The 17,313-nt window shown below is 31.6% G+C and overlaps 1 protein-coding gene and 1 long non-coding RNA gene across 2 annotated transcripts; one reads left to right on the forward strand and one right to left on the reverse strand.

The window, feature by feature from the left end:
- Positions 1 to 5,706: 5,706 nt before the first annotated feature.
- On the reverse strand, positions 5,707 to 7,094 carry LOC125196918. Its single transcript, XR_007171961.1, has 3 exons — positions 6,800 to 7,094; positions 6,546 to 6,706; positions 5,707 to 5,873 (listed from the first exon to the last, which is right to left on the reverse strand). It is a non-coding gene; the product is annotated as an uncharacterized LOC125196918 (long non-coding RNA).
- Positions 7,095 to 10,935: 3,841 nt separating this feature from the next.
- On the forward strand, positions 10,936 to 14,959 carry LOC125196288 (protein ZINC INDUCED FACILITATOR 1-like). The gene is made up of 17 exons (XM_048094741.1): positions 10,936 to 11,077; positions 11,356 to 11,396; positions 11,517 to 11,577; positions 11,654 to 11,756; positions 11,840 to 11,942; positions 12,036 to 12,089; positions 12,242 to 12,304; positions 12,655 to 12,704; positions 12,797 to 12,872; positions 12,980 to 13,180; positions 13,250 to 13,337; positions 13,620 to 13,705; positions 13,791 to 13,898; positions 14,160 to 14,204; positions 14,301 to 14,389; positions 14,541 to 14,584; positions 14,675 to 14,959. The coding sequence occupies exons 1-17, from the start codon at positions 10,936 to 10,938 to the stop codon at positions 14,767 to 14,769; spliced, it is 1,449 nt and encodes a 482-aa protein (XP_047950698.1). The 3' UTR covers positions 14,770 to 14,959.
- The last annotated feature ends 2,354 nt before the right edge of the window (positions 14,960 to 17,313 follow it).

Raw genomic sequence — 17,313 nt, forward strand, 5'->3', positions numbered from 1 at the left:
TGGGGTCATTAACTATTGGTAATTAAAAATGATGCTATTATCTAATTTTTTATTATATTTGATTGTTTGTAAATCAATCACCCAATCAAGATTTTATTTTAGGTTATTATTCAATATAACTATTGGTCATTTTAACTATTGGTCAAAGCTTTGAAATCGAGTTTTCCCTAAAAAAAAGGGTGGGTTTTCCCCCCCAAAAAAAGAGAGGGTTTTCCCCCCAATGAAAAGGGCGGTTTTCCCACCTTCATAATAGAAACTTCTCTATAAATACCAGTTGTCATTGCAAACAATACTCTTGCTGCAGATTCTTATTTCTCTCTCTATTCCCTTATTGTTGCTTTTATATGTCTTTTATTCTTCTTATTTTCTTTTAATCCGAATAACGCTGTTTGTTTAACTATTTCTTATGTTGCAGATAGTAAAGGTAATATCTCTGTGTTTTCACGTTTTTGTTTTAGTGTTTTCTTATTTCGTTTTAATGTTTCCTTAAATGCTGATGATTTTTTGTTTTGCAGATTATAGAGGTGGAATCTTTCTTGTTTCATTGTTTCTGTTTTAGTATTGTTTCGTTTTTATTTTTTTTCATTAGTTCATTAATTTCTGATGGTTTCTTATTTTGCAGATTGTAAAGGTGAAATATTTGTTGTTTCATCGTTTGGGTTTTAGTGTTTTGATTAGTTCATTTTACGCTGATGATATTTTGTTTTGCAGATTATAAAGTTGAGATCTTTGTTGTTCCATTGTCTGTATTTTATTATTGTCTCCTCTTCGTTTTTTTCAAGAATTTTATTTTATTGTTTTAACAATATCTTCACTTCTTTTGCAGTAATCGTCTTCAAGTTTTAGGCAGTTGTTCGCTATTTTTCAGTGTGGTTTTTGTATGAAGAGCTGAGAACGATTTTGATGGAGAGACAATTTGAAGAGTGAAGGTGGAGATGGTTGGAGATGGAGATGGAGATGGTTGATGGAAATGGTTTAACATTCCGAAAACGTAGTTTGAGTTTGGAAGATGTCTCTGACAGTTGATTAACTGTGTAAAGTCGTTACATTGTGTATATAGGGCAGATAGATAGTGAAATATTGAGTAACAGTTGTACAGTTTTTCGAATGTTAAATAATTATTTGAAGTTAAGATAATAAAATAACATTGTTTTTGTCATGCATATTATTTTATTTTATTATTGAGTGATTAGTATCTGTGTCTTTGTGTAATAAAGCATTTGTATAATATGTGGAATGTTGAATAATCAGTGGATGTTCAAATAATAATATTCGAGTAACATAGAAATTGTTATGCATATTTGTGTTTGTTAATACACACAAAACTCTGCGGTTTAGTAGTCCTTGATTGTAGTGTGTAGCATCTACTTATTGGTATGAGTTATAATCTTAGGATAGTGTTCACTAATTGATCCGAGTTAAATCCTTCCCCTAAGGGTTTAGTAATCCATAGGGCTAGGGTCTATCACCTAATTAGCGAATTTTGTTTACAGTTTTATACATTATTTTTTTGTATGTAATTTTATGCATAAAATACTACATTAACCAATACTTATAATTCAAATGTTATCAAACTTTATTTTGATTGTAGTTATTAGGTTTTTGCGTCGATTTTTTTATAGTGTTTAATGTTGATTGTTTAGAGGTATTTGTATGTATTAAATTTAAATTTCCACAAAACTGTATGGTTTTTTGAGATTATTTATGTAGTGAAATTAGTCATCAAGTTATTTATTTTGGATTTTTGTAATTTTTTATGTTTTACCTTATTGGTATGAGTTATAACCTTATGATAGTGTTCACTAATTGATCGAAGTTAAATCCTTCCCCTAAGGGTTTAGTAATCCATAGGGCTAGGGTCTAGCACCTAATTAGCTAATGTTGTTTGACGTGGTTTCATTTGTTGTTGATTGACGTGTTTTTCAAGATTTTTGCTTAATTTAAAATTTATGATAAAATGTTTAGATGTGTATATGCATCCATTAGTTTATATGCATTGGTTAAATTTGTAATAATTATATTTGCTCAGAAAGTTGATATTGTCAAGATTTTGCATAGATTATCTAAATCACTGTTTTTGAGGTGGATTCATTTATTGTTGATTGACATGTTGTTCGAGATTTGCTTAATTTAAAATATATGATAGAATGTTTATATGTGTGTATGTATACATTAGTTTATATGTGTATGTTAAATTTGTAATAATTATCTTTGCGCAGAAATGTTGATATTGCCAATTAATGCAAAACTGATATTATTTGCAGTAATTGGTACTGCATTTATTACTGATTGACATAAATTAAAAATTTTACTGATTGTGAGTATTGGATAGATTTTGTTATTTAGATTATGAGTATTAATTTTCGTTGTTTGTTTTAATAGATTCAGAAGTCATGTTTTTAAGTAGATAGTGTTAGTATGTTGTTGAACTGTTGATAGTTTATTTGTGTGTATCTATTGAGTTGGTTGTTGATAGTGTGTTTGTATATATTTATTGATTTAGTTGTTGATAGTGTATGCAAAATTTTGATTTAGTTGTTGATAGTGTATTTTCCTTTTTGCATTGATTTAGTTGTTGATAGTGGATTTTTATATATTTTAGGTTCTATTTTTAAACAAATTGTGTTATTATTTTTTTATAGTTATATGTATTTATGAGTGAGGTGTTTATACTGTATTCTTCCTTTTTCTATTGAGTCAGTTGTGTTGTTTGAATAATTTCTTATAATGTAACGTATTTCATGATATCATGTTGATGTTAGACATTTAATTCCAGTATTTATTGTAGTTTAAATTCCATGATATATTGATTACATAATGTATTGAACATTATGGTCTATTATGTATATTTTGGATTTTGGTAGTTTCGATGTAAAAATTGGAATTGTCAATCGTTAGTTGTCTAATAATGATTCGAATATTTGTCATTAATATTTGTTGATTCGTTTTATATTTTGTTATGTTTTCAATGTGGTGCAGTTGTTTTATTTTATATATGTATATTTTTGTACGCATTGGTTGTTATGAAAAAAGGTTTATTCTTGCCTACCAAATATCAATTGTTGCTTGATTCTTGAAACAATTGATTTTAGATATGAAAAAAGCTGATTTTCTGAAACGGTGAGATGCAGATGGATTGGATGTGAATGTCAATAGTGTTATTTGTTGATCTGATGGTTCCGTCAACTTCTGTTCAAGGTTTTTTAATAGAATACATAATTATTTTTTATAGTATACATAATTATTCTTTAAGATATTTTTATAGTTTTCTTTATCATTTTGAACAGTAGTTGTTATTATTATTTTTGTTGTTCGTTTTAGATTATCAATTCAGTACATACAATCATACGTTATAAACGGTGAAAGCTTAAACAAAAAAAAACTGAGAAAAATGGTGAAAAATAAATAAATAAAAACTGAGATAACCTGATTAAAATATTCCAATGCAGAAAGCTTAACACCTATATATCAACATCATTGAAATATAGATATCATCGCATCATATAAAAATAAACAAATAAAATTCAGCCCTAGATAACAAAAAAAAAGAAAAAGGATTACCATTAACCACAATAGCATCATTAGACGCCATTGTAAAATTCAATGTTGAAGAATGTGAAACAGTAGAATGTGAAGTTGAAGTGTCGTCCATTTCTTGGCCTATTGAATTTATAAATGAGTAATTAAAGCATGGTGTGTTAAAAATTTTGTTGACAAAGTTAAAAATTTAATGTTATTGTTGGTATACTTTAGCACGTCCTGATTCATCAAATATTCTCACAAAGAAGAAATTGCTTGTGATCAAATGAAAAGTCAAGAAATCTGCATAATTTAACCTCTGATCGTTCTGGAATTGTTTCCATCATTCATCCAAGCACATTCTTCCATTTGGATGTAATCCTATCTTTCTTGAATTCTAATGTAGTAAAAAAATATTTATAATAATAATGTTTAATGAATAACTAACTTTTGTGGAGAAAATTATAAATTAAATTTTCACATTCATAATGATGGCACTTCATATGCTGAGGAATATTTTCAGCTTTTTCAGTTTGAATTATGGTGAGGAATCTTGTCAGGTCTGTTCATGGTTTTTCAAAAGCCTAAATAATGAGATGACTCACATTCTTTGGAATACATAAATTAAATGAAAAATTGTTATATTTTTTGAGAAGGTTGCTTATTTAATGAGCCATGCGTATGTGGTGAGGAGTGAGGACACCCAAAAATACAATTTCTTTAGTGTTGTCTCTCTTCTTCTATTGTAATAAATATTGAATCGACTCACAGTAACAATATTTTTTATTTGCTTCAAAGTTTTTATGGTTCAATGTTAGATGGAGATGATACGCACGTATTGTTAGGTATCAGAAGGATGAAATTTCAGATGAGAATCATTCACTTTTCGGAATGTGCGGCATTGGAAATTTTAGGTATTTTTAAAATTAATTTAGTCTTCATTTTAGTTTTGGAAGTGGAGTTGGAGGCGGTGTCTTAGCCTTATTATGTAGGTGGTGTGTATTTTCATGAGGATGATGAAAAGTGGATTTATTTTGTAGGTAGAAGTTGGTAGACAAGCTCAAATAATATTGCGGTGTTGTTTAATGTAATAGTGCGTGGGACTACATCTCGCATTATTAAGATTTTTACTCCCTATTAAAACGCGTGACGAAATGTGTTGGGAATCCTATTTGCGGATGGGGGGAGTATTAATCTAGCGTCATGTTCATGTAAATCCAAACATGGATTTACAAAATCTTGCCACCCATTGATGTAAATCCAAACATCGGATTATAACACCTTATTTTTTTTGATACTCTTGGTATCTTTGTATTTATATAGATTGAAATTGGAATTATTGTATCATGTATTAGCACGGATGATGTAAGAAAATATAGTTTGAACTTTGTTATTATTTGTTTGAGAGAATATGTCAATCGGTGACAGAGTCATGATTGATTTTAAAATAATGTATATGTATGTAGAATAGTTTGTAAGCTATGATTTAAATTGTTATAAATATTTTTTATATGAAATATTTTTTGTATATGATTTAAATTAAGTATATATTTTTTATATGAAATATTTTGTAATATAGTTTGTAAGCTATTATTTAAATGTAGTATATATTTTTTATATGAAATATTTTTTTTATATGAAATGGAATTTATAGTTTGTAAAGTAAACTTTTTATAATATTATTTTTGCATATTTGGAGGTGTTGAACACTTTATGGAAAGTTTGTCTTTATTCGCATAAATATTATTATTGTTTTAGATGAAATTTTGTTTTGCTGTTATATTCTGAATAACAAATATTAAGTTTTATATGTTTATAGAAAATTTTGAATTTATGTAAACAGATGTTGTTAAAGATAAAGTAATATAGTGAAAATAATTAGTTAAAAATTGAAACTCTTACCGTGTTATCTCATTATAGTGTTTATCTTCATATTGAATATACTGAAATTTTTAGTAGTGAACTTTTCAGCATTGTATATTGGTCCACTTTCAATCCAACTATACGATGGATAATCAAATCTCTGAGTGTTTGGCTGTGTAGAGTAAGTGTAACACCCCGACTTTTTATTACCCTAAGACTTAGAAAATCGATCTACATATATATAGGTTTCGCGTCTAACTTTATTATTACTTCTTATTATGATTAATCGTTGTGAAGTATATTTTGAGTAGTGAACAAAAATAGTAATATTCAATATAAATGTTTGCTCTAATAAAAGTCCGTTTGTGAAGACCAAGTTTCAAATAAAAGTTCGTACACGAGTTCAACGTTTAAGTAAAGATTAATTAAAAATAAAATACTCTCCATGCCCTTCGGATCTTGCTCAATAGTCACGCCTTGAATCCCGATACCTACACGAATGGATAAGAAGCGTGTTAAATCAAGACGAGACGATCGACGAAATGAAATCACATCAAACACGCAAATCAAACGGCGGCTCACGTTTTCCAATTGACGGCTCACATCTTTTTAAGTGACGAGACATAATATTCTTGTCATTTTAGGAAAAAGAGATGTTTGACAAGACAACTTGCCTCATTTGGCAAAAAGTCTCTACCCTTTGGACAATACATTTCCTCCTTGAATCAAGTTTATGACCAAGCATTTCCATGCACCCATTTTCTCTATAAATACCACTCCATCTCCCCTCTTGATCCTTTTGTTCAACCATAAACATTCTCTAAACAAAATTCTATCAAAATGAGGATGCACATAAGTGTCTGAAGAAGAGGAGTCCATCTTCCTACTCACTATCATTCTTCTCTTCCCTTTCTCAAGGTAATTCTACTAATAACTATTCTTGCTACATAGCCATTTTCATAATCATCCAAAGCATGAACACCATATTATTATTTTTTCCTCTATGCCTTTTCCCTTAATAGTTTTCATATCAATCATGCATATGACTTTTTAAAATAGCTTTTGCCTTACCTAAAGAAAACTTAGACAAGGAAATCAAATAAGTAATGCCTAAGCCCTTAGACAACTTCATCGCACATTAATAACGATCTTGGAAAGCTTACCTCGTGAGTGGGGGAGCTGCCGGACCCCGGAGATGCTGCCCGGCAGTGGCCCACCGGCGGCGACGACAGTCCGGCAACTTTCCGGCAGCATTCCGGCGGATGCCCGATTTTCCACAACGAAATTAATCTCTTTTGACCCCGTTTTCACGATCTATCCAAATCTTCACATTTCAAGACTTAATTGTTAGTCCTAAGCCTTCAATTTAAGAAAATAAAGAAGAAGAGAAAGAAGGAGAAATGGGGGAAATCCCTACCTCTCGGTCAACGGCGGTGAGACCGCCGTGTACCCAGCGGCGACGGCGGCAGCGGCCCGGCGGCGACGGCGGAGGTGGTGGTTCGTGGCCGGCAGAGAGAAGACCGAGAGAGAGAGGCCGAGAGAGAGAGACCGAGGGAGAGAGAGAGACCGAGTGAGAGAGGAGGGACGAGACCGGCGGCCGGCGTCGCTCACCGGCGACGCCAAGACCGCCGGCAGAGAGAAGACCGAGAGAGAGAGGTTGGGAGAAGGAGGCGCCCCTTTTCTTTTTTTTTCTTTTCCTCTGGATTGGTGGAGTGTATAGGGTTTTTTCTAATTTATTTGGGTATTGGGCCTCTCCTTTGGGCCAAGTAATTAATTTAGTAAGATGGTCTCTTATTTATTCTATTATGGGCCGAGAATTTAGAGGGAATGAGAATTTTGGGCTTTGAAGCTTAAGTGATAAAATGAACCTTATCTCTTAATTTTGGATTAATATTTCTTGAAATGTTTGAAGCTTTTAAATAATTAATCTTATGATTAATTAATATCTTACCCTCCTTACTTAAATAAATTCCTTGAAGTTAAGAATGTATGAGCTAAATGAACCATCTCCCAAGTAATAAATTTTAAGGTCTCTTATGAAATAGAGATCCACTTTTTAAGTGGAATGAAGTTATCTTGATCGAACCCCGAACGTAGGACGCATACTACATGTAGGATCATTTCATGTCATGCACCTTATGTATGTTCATAAAAACTAATTTAAATCATTATACTCTTTCAAGAAGGGCGTGTTCGTGGAGTTTGATTACCCAAGGTCGAGCTTTTGTAGAGTTTTACTTGGAAGCTTTGAGGTGGGCTTTATATCCAACACATTAAGTGTGGATAAAATTATTAAATATATGAAATGATTTTTGTTTGATAAAATCGCACTTACTTTTTTTAAAATGTTATCGTGCCATAAATTATTTGTTTTATGATGCCTATCTGCTTGGCGATGCCAAATGAATGAATGAATGAAACGAATTCGGCTCCAATAGGACCAAGATCCTATTCGAGTTAGTGTACACAAAGGAATGGACCGTGAGTCATCGTAAGGGTTGGCCGGTCAATGTGATCATGGAAGGTGGCCACCTTCCCGACACACAATGAACTATCAGATATGGCGGATTGATGGAATGAACTTAGCTTGATCAAGCGAACTTTATGAAAATGAACTTAGTAAGCTCGGGCCTTTAAGAAAACCCCGTGTGTTACTGTGATGGCATGATAATGACTTTTTCTTATATATGTGTAACTTTTGGCAATGTGTTCACTGAGTACCTCGTACTCAGCCCTGCATGTATTTCTAAATGTGCAGGTTGAGCAGTGATGAAATGGTGGCTGAGTGGAGTTGGTGGTCGTCTCATCTCTTTTGTAGGGTTCTTGTGGCATATGTCTTCACACATATGGCCATGTGTTTACAACTCCTTCCGCTGTGCCCTATTGTAGTATTATTTACTAGATGGATCGTAAGAATAATGATTAGTAACAAGTGACTGTGTCGAACACTCTTTTAAATTTCATCATCTTTCGTTGTCTTATCGTTATTTCTTTTATCCCCTTTCTATCCCCTCTTCTTATTTCTCTCCCCTAGTCATGATTCACCGAGCAATGCTATCCTTAGCAAGGTGGGGTCGTGACAGTAAGACATCGTTTGCTGAACAAATAATATTTTGGTAGCAATATAAGATATTAGTAGTATATTATTGATAATAAATAGTAAAATTTTTATATTTATAGATATAATAATTGATTGTATTGCTTTTGTAGTACTTTTTGATACATAAACATTTACCCAACTTGGTTCATTATTTGGTTGTTGTTTTCAAGAGTTTTTTTCTTTTATCATTGGTGTTATAACAAATTTAAATAGTAAAATTTTTAGATTTATAGATTTAATAAAAAGTATTTATAAAAAGTTATAACAAATTTAAATAGTAAAATTTAAATAGTAAAGTATTTATAAAAAGTTATAACAAATTTCATGATATTCTATATTGATGTTATACATTTATAGTCAAGTATTTATTGTAATAACACATTTTATGATATATTGAATATATATTATATTTAATCGGATGATGTACTTATGAGATATATTTTGTATTTTAGCATTTTGAATATGAAAGCAGAATTGTCAGTCGGTGGTAATGTAATGATTAGTTTGATTAGAAGTGTTTGTCATTAATGTTTTGTCGATTCGTCTTACGTCGGTCTTAGTAATTTTGAATTATATACTATATTTTACCGGAGTTATTATTTTAGTAGCTTTCATAGTGTAAATACAACAACATATTTATTTTTAATTATACAAATATAGTAACTAACAAAAGAGAGTAATATCGTAATAGTGAAATAAGGTATGTTGTTTCATAATACTACTTATTAAAAATAATGAAAACAATAATGTTTTCGTAGTAGTGAATATAAAAGGATAGATCTACTTGGAATATAAATTTAACAATTTCATACACACATACATCTGAATATTTTTATTTTTATATCATAAATTTTAGAGTAATAAAATCTAAACAAGTACTACTATGAATCAATTCATACAAATAGTACGATATGAGCAAGTAAAATACAATATTAATCTATACATGTAAATTATTACATACATACATGAATCTCAACATTCTATCATAAATTTTTAATTAATCAAAATTTAATTTAATATATGTTAATATTTGTAATGAATATCATGTTTTCTATAATAGTGTCATAAGCATAATACAAAACAGATATTAATTCATATGTACGTGCAAGTTAATCTTTTTGTATTATTATGAGATAATTCAAAAATTGATTTTAATTGATGAGTACATATTTGATATACATATTCATAAATATAATGTAATCGATAATTGCATCATAAATATAATTCAAAATAGATGTGAATTAACAAAGTCCATATTTGATTCTGTCACTGCGGATAGAGTATTTAAATCATAATCAATTAAAAATACATATTGTTTGTTCCACAAATCATAGTTTCTAAGATTCACTTACCTGATCAGCAATTCTTCAAAAGATTCCATTTGTCATAAGATTTTATTATTTATTTATCTAGCAATGTAATATCGTGTATTGAATTGAATTAATGCATTAATTATGTACTATTCATAAATATTGTTTGTCTTATTGATTTATTAAAAAATATCTATTCATAAATATTGTATTCTCAAATATTGTACTCCCTTTGTTTCGAATAATTTAGTAGTACCAAATTATGAATACATATTTGCATGTTGTATACAAAAGTTTTGGCACGGAATATCGTCAGCAACGCAACGCGCTGGGGATTCACTAGTACATATAAAAAGTAGAAACCCAAATGACGTGTTGAATTACAACTCACCTAACAATTCTAACTACAGTTGGGATATTGCTTTATTTTTTAAAACTTAATTAATTTAAAATAGGGCTTGAAGATGTTCAAATAAATAAGAAAACATAGGTATGACATAGGAGTATATAAATCTACGAATTTACTACTAGACCAATATGTTTTTTTATCTCATACATCAATAATATTGTTTGACAATGACTGAAATGAGATTTTTGTAATTTGTACCAAAAGTATTATACTAGTACTATACTCTACCGCTCTACTACTCCTTGTGTCCACAAGTAATAGTCTCATCAATAGATCACATGTATTTTAAAACAAAATTGAGTAATTAAGAAAATATTATTAAAGCATTATTAGTAAATAGAATAAAATAAATAATTTAATAACTAAGTTTTTAAAAAAATACTCTCTCCATCCCATAATAAAAGTCCAATTTTGCTATTTCGGTCAGTCCGACAATAAAAGTCTCATTTCACTTTGATCATAAATGTCACTTATTTCACTCACATTTTATTATAAAACTAATATATGTAACTAAGACCAAATAGGAGTACTATTGCGGGACGGAAGAGATATTTAATGTAAAAAAAAGTAGTTGGGGTGATACGAGCCATAACAAAGGGAGTATTAATAACAAATAGACATACATTGGAATTCGGCAGTTGAGAGTATTAATAACTTATTATTCATGTGTGTATTAACTTTTTATAGTATAGGTGGTGTGGCTCTCATTTTGAGCAGAGACATATATATAGAGAATGGCTGATTATGAGAGCTTACTGCAAAAGGATGTGTTCGTGGAGGGTTGCCCAGGCTGCGCGGTTGATCGCACCAAACGATTGCAGAGAGGCCTTCCTCTCAAGCAAATTCTCACCGTCTGGATCATTGTGCTCGCCTCTGGTAACTAAACCCTCACTCTCTCTGTTTATCGTATGCCTAATTGCTCGCGAGTAATGTTGTTTTTCTTAATTATCTACTGCATGTGAAACTCTCCATATAAGAAGCACATTTTTTGTGGTGATTCATCGTCATGTGTATTGTGTAGTACTTGTAAGGAGAGTGCGTGTGAGTGCACAAACTCAAATAATGTATTCTTTCCTCTTAAAGTGTTGAATTTAGGTTTATTTTAATTGCCTCCACCACTTCCTTGGTACTGAACCTTCTTTTCTCTGTTCCAGGTCTTATAATAGCATCTCTCTACCCATTCCTTTATTTCATGGTAAGCATTGCACTCTTTGGGATAATATAAGTTGTGTTCTAAGTTGAACAGTCGAATCGAGACCAATATAGGTAGTCCAGAAACTCGAGGGCATTTTAATTTGTGTCTCATCTCTCGCAGATAAGGGATTTTCACATTGCAGATACAGAAGAGGATATTGGGTACTATGCTGGTTTTGTGGGTAGGCCTGGCCAACCTCTTTTCTTCTTAATACTATTGTTAATTACCTTCCACTACTTATTCCTAACTTTATGAAGGTGCCTCCTACATGTTTGGAAGAGCTGTAAGTTCTACCTTGTGGGGAGTAATTGCTGATAGATATGGTCGGAAACCGGTCATAATTATAGGCTGTGCCTCAGTGTCAGTGATTGATTTCTTTACTTTAAGCTTCTTATCATTATGGGCATTCCAAATAATCAGGGGTTCATCTGTTTTGTTTTCAGGGTTGTATTCAATGGTCTGTTTGGCCTTAGTGTGAACTATTGGATGGCAATCATCACCAGGTTTCTTCTTGGTAGTATGAATGGCTTACTTGGACCAATAAGGGTATTTGCTGGCAATTTATATACATGCTAGTTGCTGTTCTTACTCATTTTTCCCTGTTGGATTCCTCATTTTATGGCGCCACTCTATGACCAGGCATATGCATGTGAAACAGTTCGTGATGAATACCATTCTTATGCATTGTCAGCGGTAAGCTGCTGTTGTATGCTTCATAGTAATTCATTGTGTGTACAATATAATATCTTAGTAGCTCTTCAGAAAGAGGGTCTGACATAATTACCTACTTTTGTTACTCATTTTCACATAGCCATTCCTGAGAACTCAAATTCAATTTTGCATAGGTTAGCACAGCATGGGGCGCCGGATTAGTTATTGGACCAGCGTTAGGAGGCTTTCTTGCTCAGGTACTAATATATACTATGTGGTTGAGTGTGAGTAGGAGAATTTCATCCTAAGTATGTTTCAGATAGTGCAATGGCCAAAGGTTGGATATGATTTTACCATTCTGTAACCATGAATTTGTAAACTGTATATAAGGCCAAGGGGAAAGTTCTACCAAGTCCCCTATAGATCATAAAATATAATCAAAGTTACCTAAGGGCCTATAAACTGTAGTTTGTTTTGTATTTATCTTTCGGCAGTCATATCTATAATTCTTCAATATTTTGTGAATGATTATATGTCTGTGTATATGTATGCGCGTGTCATCACCAACTTAACAGTTTTTTTTCCTTTGATTAAATATTGGAATTAGCCTGCTGACAAATTTCCTGGAATATTCACGTCAGATTCTTTTTGGGCGAGGTGCATATATTTTATTCCATCTCGTGTCTCTCTTAACCATTTCACCTTTAGATTCTGGTTTTATGAACTCTAATTCAATAACATTTTGATAGATTCCCATATTTCCTGCCCTGTCTGATGACCTCAATATTTGCGGCATTTGTAACTATCGCTTGTTTCTGGATCCCGGTATGTTTCTCCATATCTCTTGTTCATATATAGTCATAATTATTTTCATCAAGAATGTTTTGGTTTTCCAATGTCAATTTGATCTAATTAAGTTTTAAGAGATGCAGGAATCATTACACACACACATTTTAGAGAGTACATCTTCTGAAGGTTCTTGTCATACTTTGGAGGCTGCAACTCAACAGTCTGACATTAACAAAATGGAGGAAAATAAGGCTTCTAAGAAAAGCCTCTTTAAGAACTGGCCACTTATGTCATCCATAATAGTATATTGCATTTTCTCACTCAATGATATAGCTTACTCCGAGGTAAGTAACAATAAGTTCCTAACTTGCTTATAATCTTGGCAAGGTTAATTTTTTTTTTTACGAACACAGATATTCTCATTATGGGCCGAGAGCCCCCGAAGACTCGGAGGGCTTGGTTACTCAACCGAGGATGTTGGATCAGTTCTTTCAGTCTCAGGTATGGTTGAACAGTTCCTGCTAGAGTATCATATATGCCATCCTTTGTGTAGTTTTACACAGAACTAGGTCAAAGTATATTCTTTCGAAAAATTTCACTATGTCACTTTTTCATAAGCCTATGGACGAGATACTGATCCACACGATTACTTAGCTTTTGTGCAATAATATGTCATGCCTTAATATGTTTAGGGCCTTGGTAATGGTAGTTTTTCTCACTCACTCATGTCTGCTGGTAATATACTGCTCTCTCTAATTCAATTCTCACATATACAAATTTCAGGTTTAGGCCTTCTGGTCTTCCAATCTTCTTTGTATCCTATCGTGGAGAAAATCTTGGGCCCCATCATGGTTTCTCGAGTTCTAGGAGTATGGCCTTGGAACTAGACATATACTATATGATTTGAATATGATCTCCAAACATTATTTTGATGAGGTTTCTTTTCGAATGCAGATTGTTACAATTCCTCTCTTAACAAGTTATCACTACATAGCCATGCTTTCAGGGATCATACTATCCATAGTGTTAAATATTGCATCTCTGTTGAAGAATGTCCTATCGGTAAGTGATTAAATGCCTTCTTTTCCTTTTTACACCACAATTAGGGAGTGTAAGTTTAATGTTTTGAAGGCATATAATATTACTATAACTTATCTAGTTTTGTGATATAGTCATATATGCCATGTTCCTGTTTGCTACATGAGTTTGTTGATTCTTTACTGGCAGAGTAAATGTACATTGTGCATGCAAGTAGATCTAGTTGAAGCATATTCATCAATACAATGCTGCACCTAATAGATGCTTTTTTTTTTGTTTGAGCAGATCTCCATTGTGACAGGGCTCTTCATATTACAAAATAGAGCTGTGGTAATTCTCCAATCATTTTATAACTACTTGATATTTATAGAACTTTCATGATAATGCCTCTGATGTATGAGGTTATTCACCAAATAATGATCATAGGATCAAGACCAAAGAGGTGCAGCAAATGGTTTGGCCATGACCTTTATGTCACTTGCCAAAACTGTTGGTCCTTTAGGAGGAGGAGCACTGTGAGTTTCTATTCGGAGTCATGTTCATTTACCCTTTGAACTACATTAGATCGGGTTTGCACCCACAACTTCATAGTGCACCGATTGCCTTATACCTCATAAATACATATACATCTTGATAACTCTTCCTTGTTAATCTCAATGTGTGTAGGTTTTCTTGGACCGAAAAACGCCTAAGTGCTGATTTCCTTCCAGGTATGTGTGAATGAGTTTATTTGGAAAATGGCCAACCTGTAAGGTATTAATTTGGTGTACAAGTTATATGGCTGTGTTGTGATGATGCAGGAGACCAAATGGTGTTCTTCATCCTCAACATTATTGAGGCAATTGCAGTTTTGATGACATTCAAACCATTTCTGGTCGGACGACGAAATACTTGATTCAATGTTTCACTGTTTTCCTTTGCAACCAAAGCATATATTTGCATGAAGATTATCATGTTGTTGTAAGTTGTTACTAAAACTCTGATTCTTTTGTAATAGAAATGTCATGGAAAGTCTACGTATCTATGTAAAAATTGTACGTTACATTCATATTTTATGTTGCGAATGTTGATTTATTTAGCTTATTCATAGTTTGTAGTAGTATCTATCTTCATCGTTAATACTCCTATTTACTATATGTCTATTATAAAAACCATTGACAATACATCTCTTAGCCGGGTCCAAACATTCCAATTTTATAAAATTGGATATATAGTCTATGAATTAGTTATTGCGAAATTATGATTTTACACATCACAAGAGGACTATACTTGTAAATTATTATCCTATTCATTTAAAAGTGAGTAATAGTACTAGAAAACTTATAGACATCTTTGCCTGTTTTATTAATTTGATTATATGGAATACTAGTGAATAAATTATAAATAGACAACTACAATGTGAAATAAATAAGAAATGGATTCATCGATTTCAACTCTGAGTCTTGCTAGTTTTTAACCCTTCTCAAACAAAATGATACCGTTATTTTCTGGCCTCTCAAACAACAAATAAATTATTTTCCTCTCTAAGTCCAAATATTTGAAAATGATCCAACCCGAATTTCCATCCCACCGGCCGATATAACAGTTTGATTATGTCGTAATCTCGATATCTTGGTGCACGTCTCTTCAATATTAGTAGTATTATCTTTAATCGGAGATGATGAATATTTGGAGGAATGAACAAGATTGAAGAACACTTTCTTGAATTGAATTTCAGAGAGAGAATTACACAAATCGGGAGAATCGGAGAAAAATGAGCTAAGAGTAACTAATCCCCCTTTTAAACAACGTTCAAAGCTAACGGCTACTAACAACAAATCCTACGGCTAGGATTAACCTCCACAAATATTAAATTGTTTTAATTAAATAAATTAAATACTCCACGTTGAAGTTGGAGTTTGATTGACAATGATTGCAGGTTGAGTCAAAATTGAATTTGAGATTCATATATTAAATCACTTTGATTAATCGCACCATATTATCAAATAGTAACACATAACAGCCACTGAAGCAAGATGTCGGACTAAATTGCATAATTATTATTCTTGCCTGAAGAATAAATTCTGAATTTAAAATAAAGGGAACAGGATGAGGCATATAAATGTACTATAGTATTTTGTTTTATTCCGATCAAAAATAGTTCCCCGATCTATCGAATGGAGGGGAAGTGTACGATCAAAATGGTGAGAGAGAAGCAATAATTCTTAAGCTATGTTCTTTTGAATATCATCAAAAGACCATCATATTTTAAATGTATGAATCATAGGACAAAAATTGAAAATTTATAAATTAATATTCTAATTGACAAAAAATTATGATTAAATGTATAGGTTTGTGTTAAAATGACAATCCCTCTTAAAATGACACCGTGACACCGCTTATACAGCAATATTATAAACGCTACACAACAATATTACAAACACTATAGATTCTTTGTATAGTGTGTCGGATATTGTTGGACAAAGAAATATTCTTTGGTTAAAGACCCGGCCAATTCTTCTAGCCGTCTTTTTTGATTTTTTTTTGCCACGTGGCAGCTTTATTATTAGATTCACGTGTACAAATGATTGGTAGGAATGATGGTATGGTGTTATTTTAAGGGGTGGTGACACCCTAACATGCTCCTAAATGTATATTATCCATATATTTAAATATATTAGATTGTTATTCAATATTATTTTCTCCGTCCGCTATTTGATGTCTTATATTGTCAATTTGAGATATTTATCGTTGTATTTGTCATTTATAAGAAATTTACATTGCCATCGAAAATTGGTATACTATTAATAGTCCACGAGGAGAGGACCACGAAACAAAAAGAGTAAATCAAAATAGAAATGATTTGGAAATTTGGGGTAAGGGTAGTGGCACATCGTATTTGTCATTTATAAGAAATTTACATTGCCATCGAAAATTGATATACTATTAATAGTCCACGAGGACCACTAAACATAAGGTGTAAACGTCGATTTGTGTATATAGTTCCATTTTCATTACGTATACATCAACTCCATATCCAAACAAATTATACATATAAAAATACAACTCAAATGACGAGTTGAATTACAAATCACACAACAATTTTAAACACAGAGAGTATATTGTTTTATTTTTTAAAAGTTAATTAATTTGAAAGAGGAATGAAGATGTTCGAATAAGAAAACTTAGGTACTCCACGAGATATAAATCGGCAAATTAACTCTAACAGCATTAACTGAGAGATAAAAAAAGAAATACTTATATTTTTTTTATAAAAACTATATTTCTCTAGTGAAAAGAGAGTACTATTTAAGAAGATATTATAATTTCTTTAATTTTAATAAAGTACTACTCTTATTTACACAAAAGCTAAATATAAGATAAGTAGTTATTTTTTAGAGTAAAAATCAATTTTGGTCCTAAACATATGGCCGAAATACGAATTTGGTCAAAAACATTC

This window comes from Salvia hispanica, chromosome 6 (genome assembly GCF_023119035.1).
Source record: "Salvia hispanica cultivar TCC Black 2014 chromosome 6, UniMelb_Shisp_WGS_1.0, whole genome shotgun sequence".
Classification (NCBI taxonomy): Eukaryota; Viridiplantae; Streptophyta; class Magnoliopsida; order Lamiales; family Lamiaceae; genus Salvia; species Salvia hispanica.

Coding starts and splice junctions, on each gene's coding strand:
- LOC125196288 (XM_048094741.1), top strand. CDS start 10,936: ATGGCTGATTATGAGAGCTTACTGCAAAAGGATGTGTTCGTGGAGGGT. Junction 12,873..12,979: donor TCGCTTGTTTCTGGATCCCG/GTATGTTTCTCC, acceptor TAAGAGATGCAG/GAATCATTACACACACACAT. Junction 13,899..14,159: donor TGTTGAAGAATGTCCTATCG/GTAAGTGATTAA, acceptor TTGTTTGAGCAG/ATCTCCATTGTGACAGGGCT.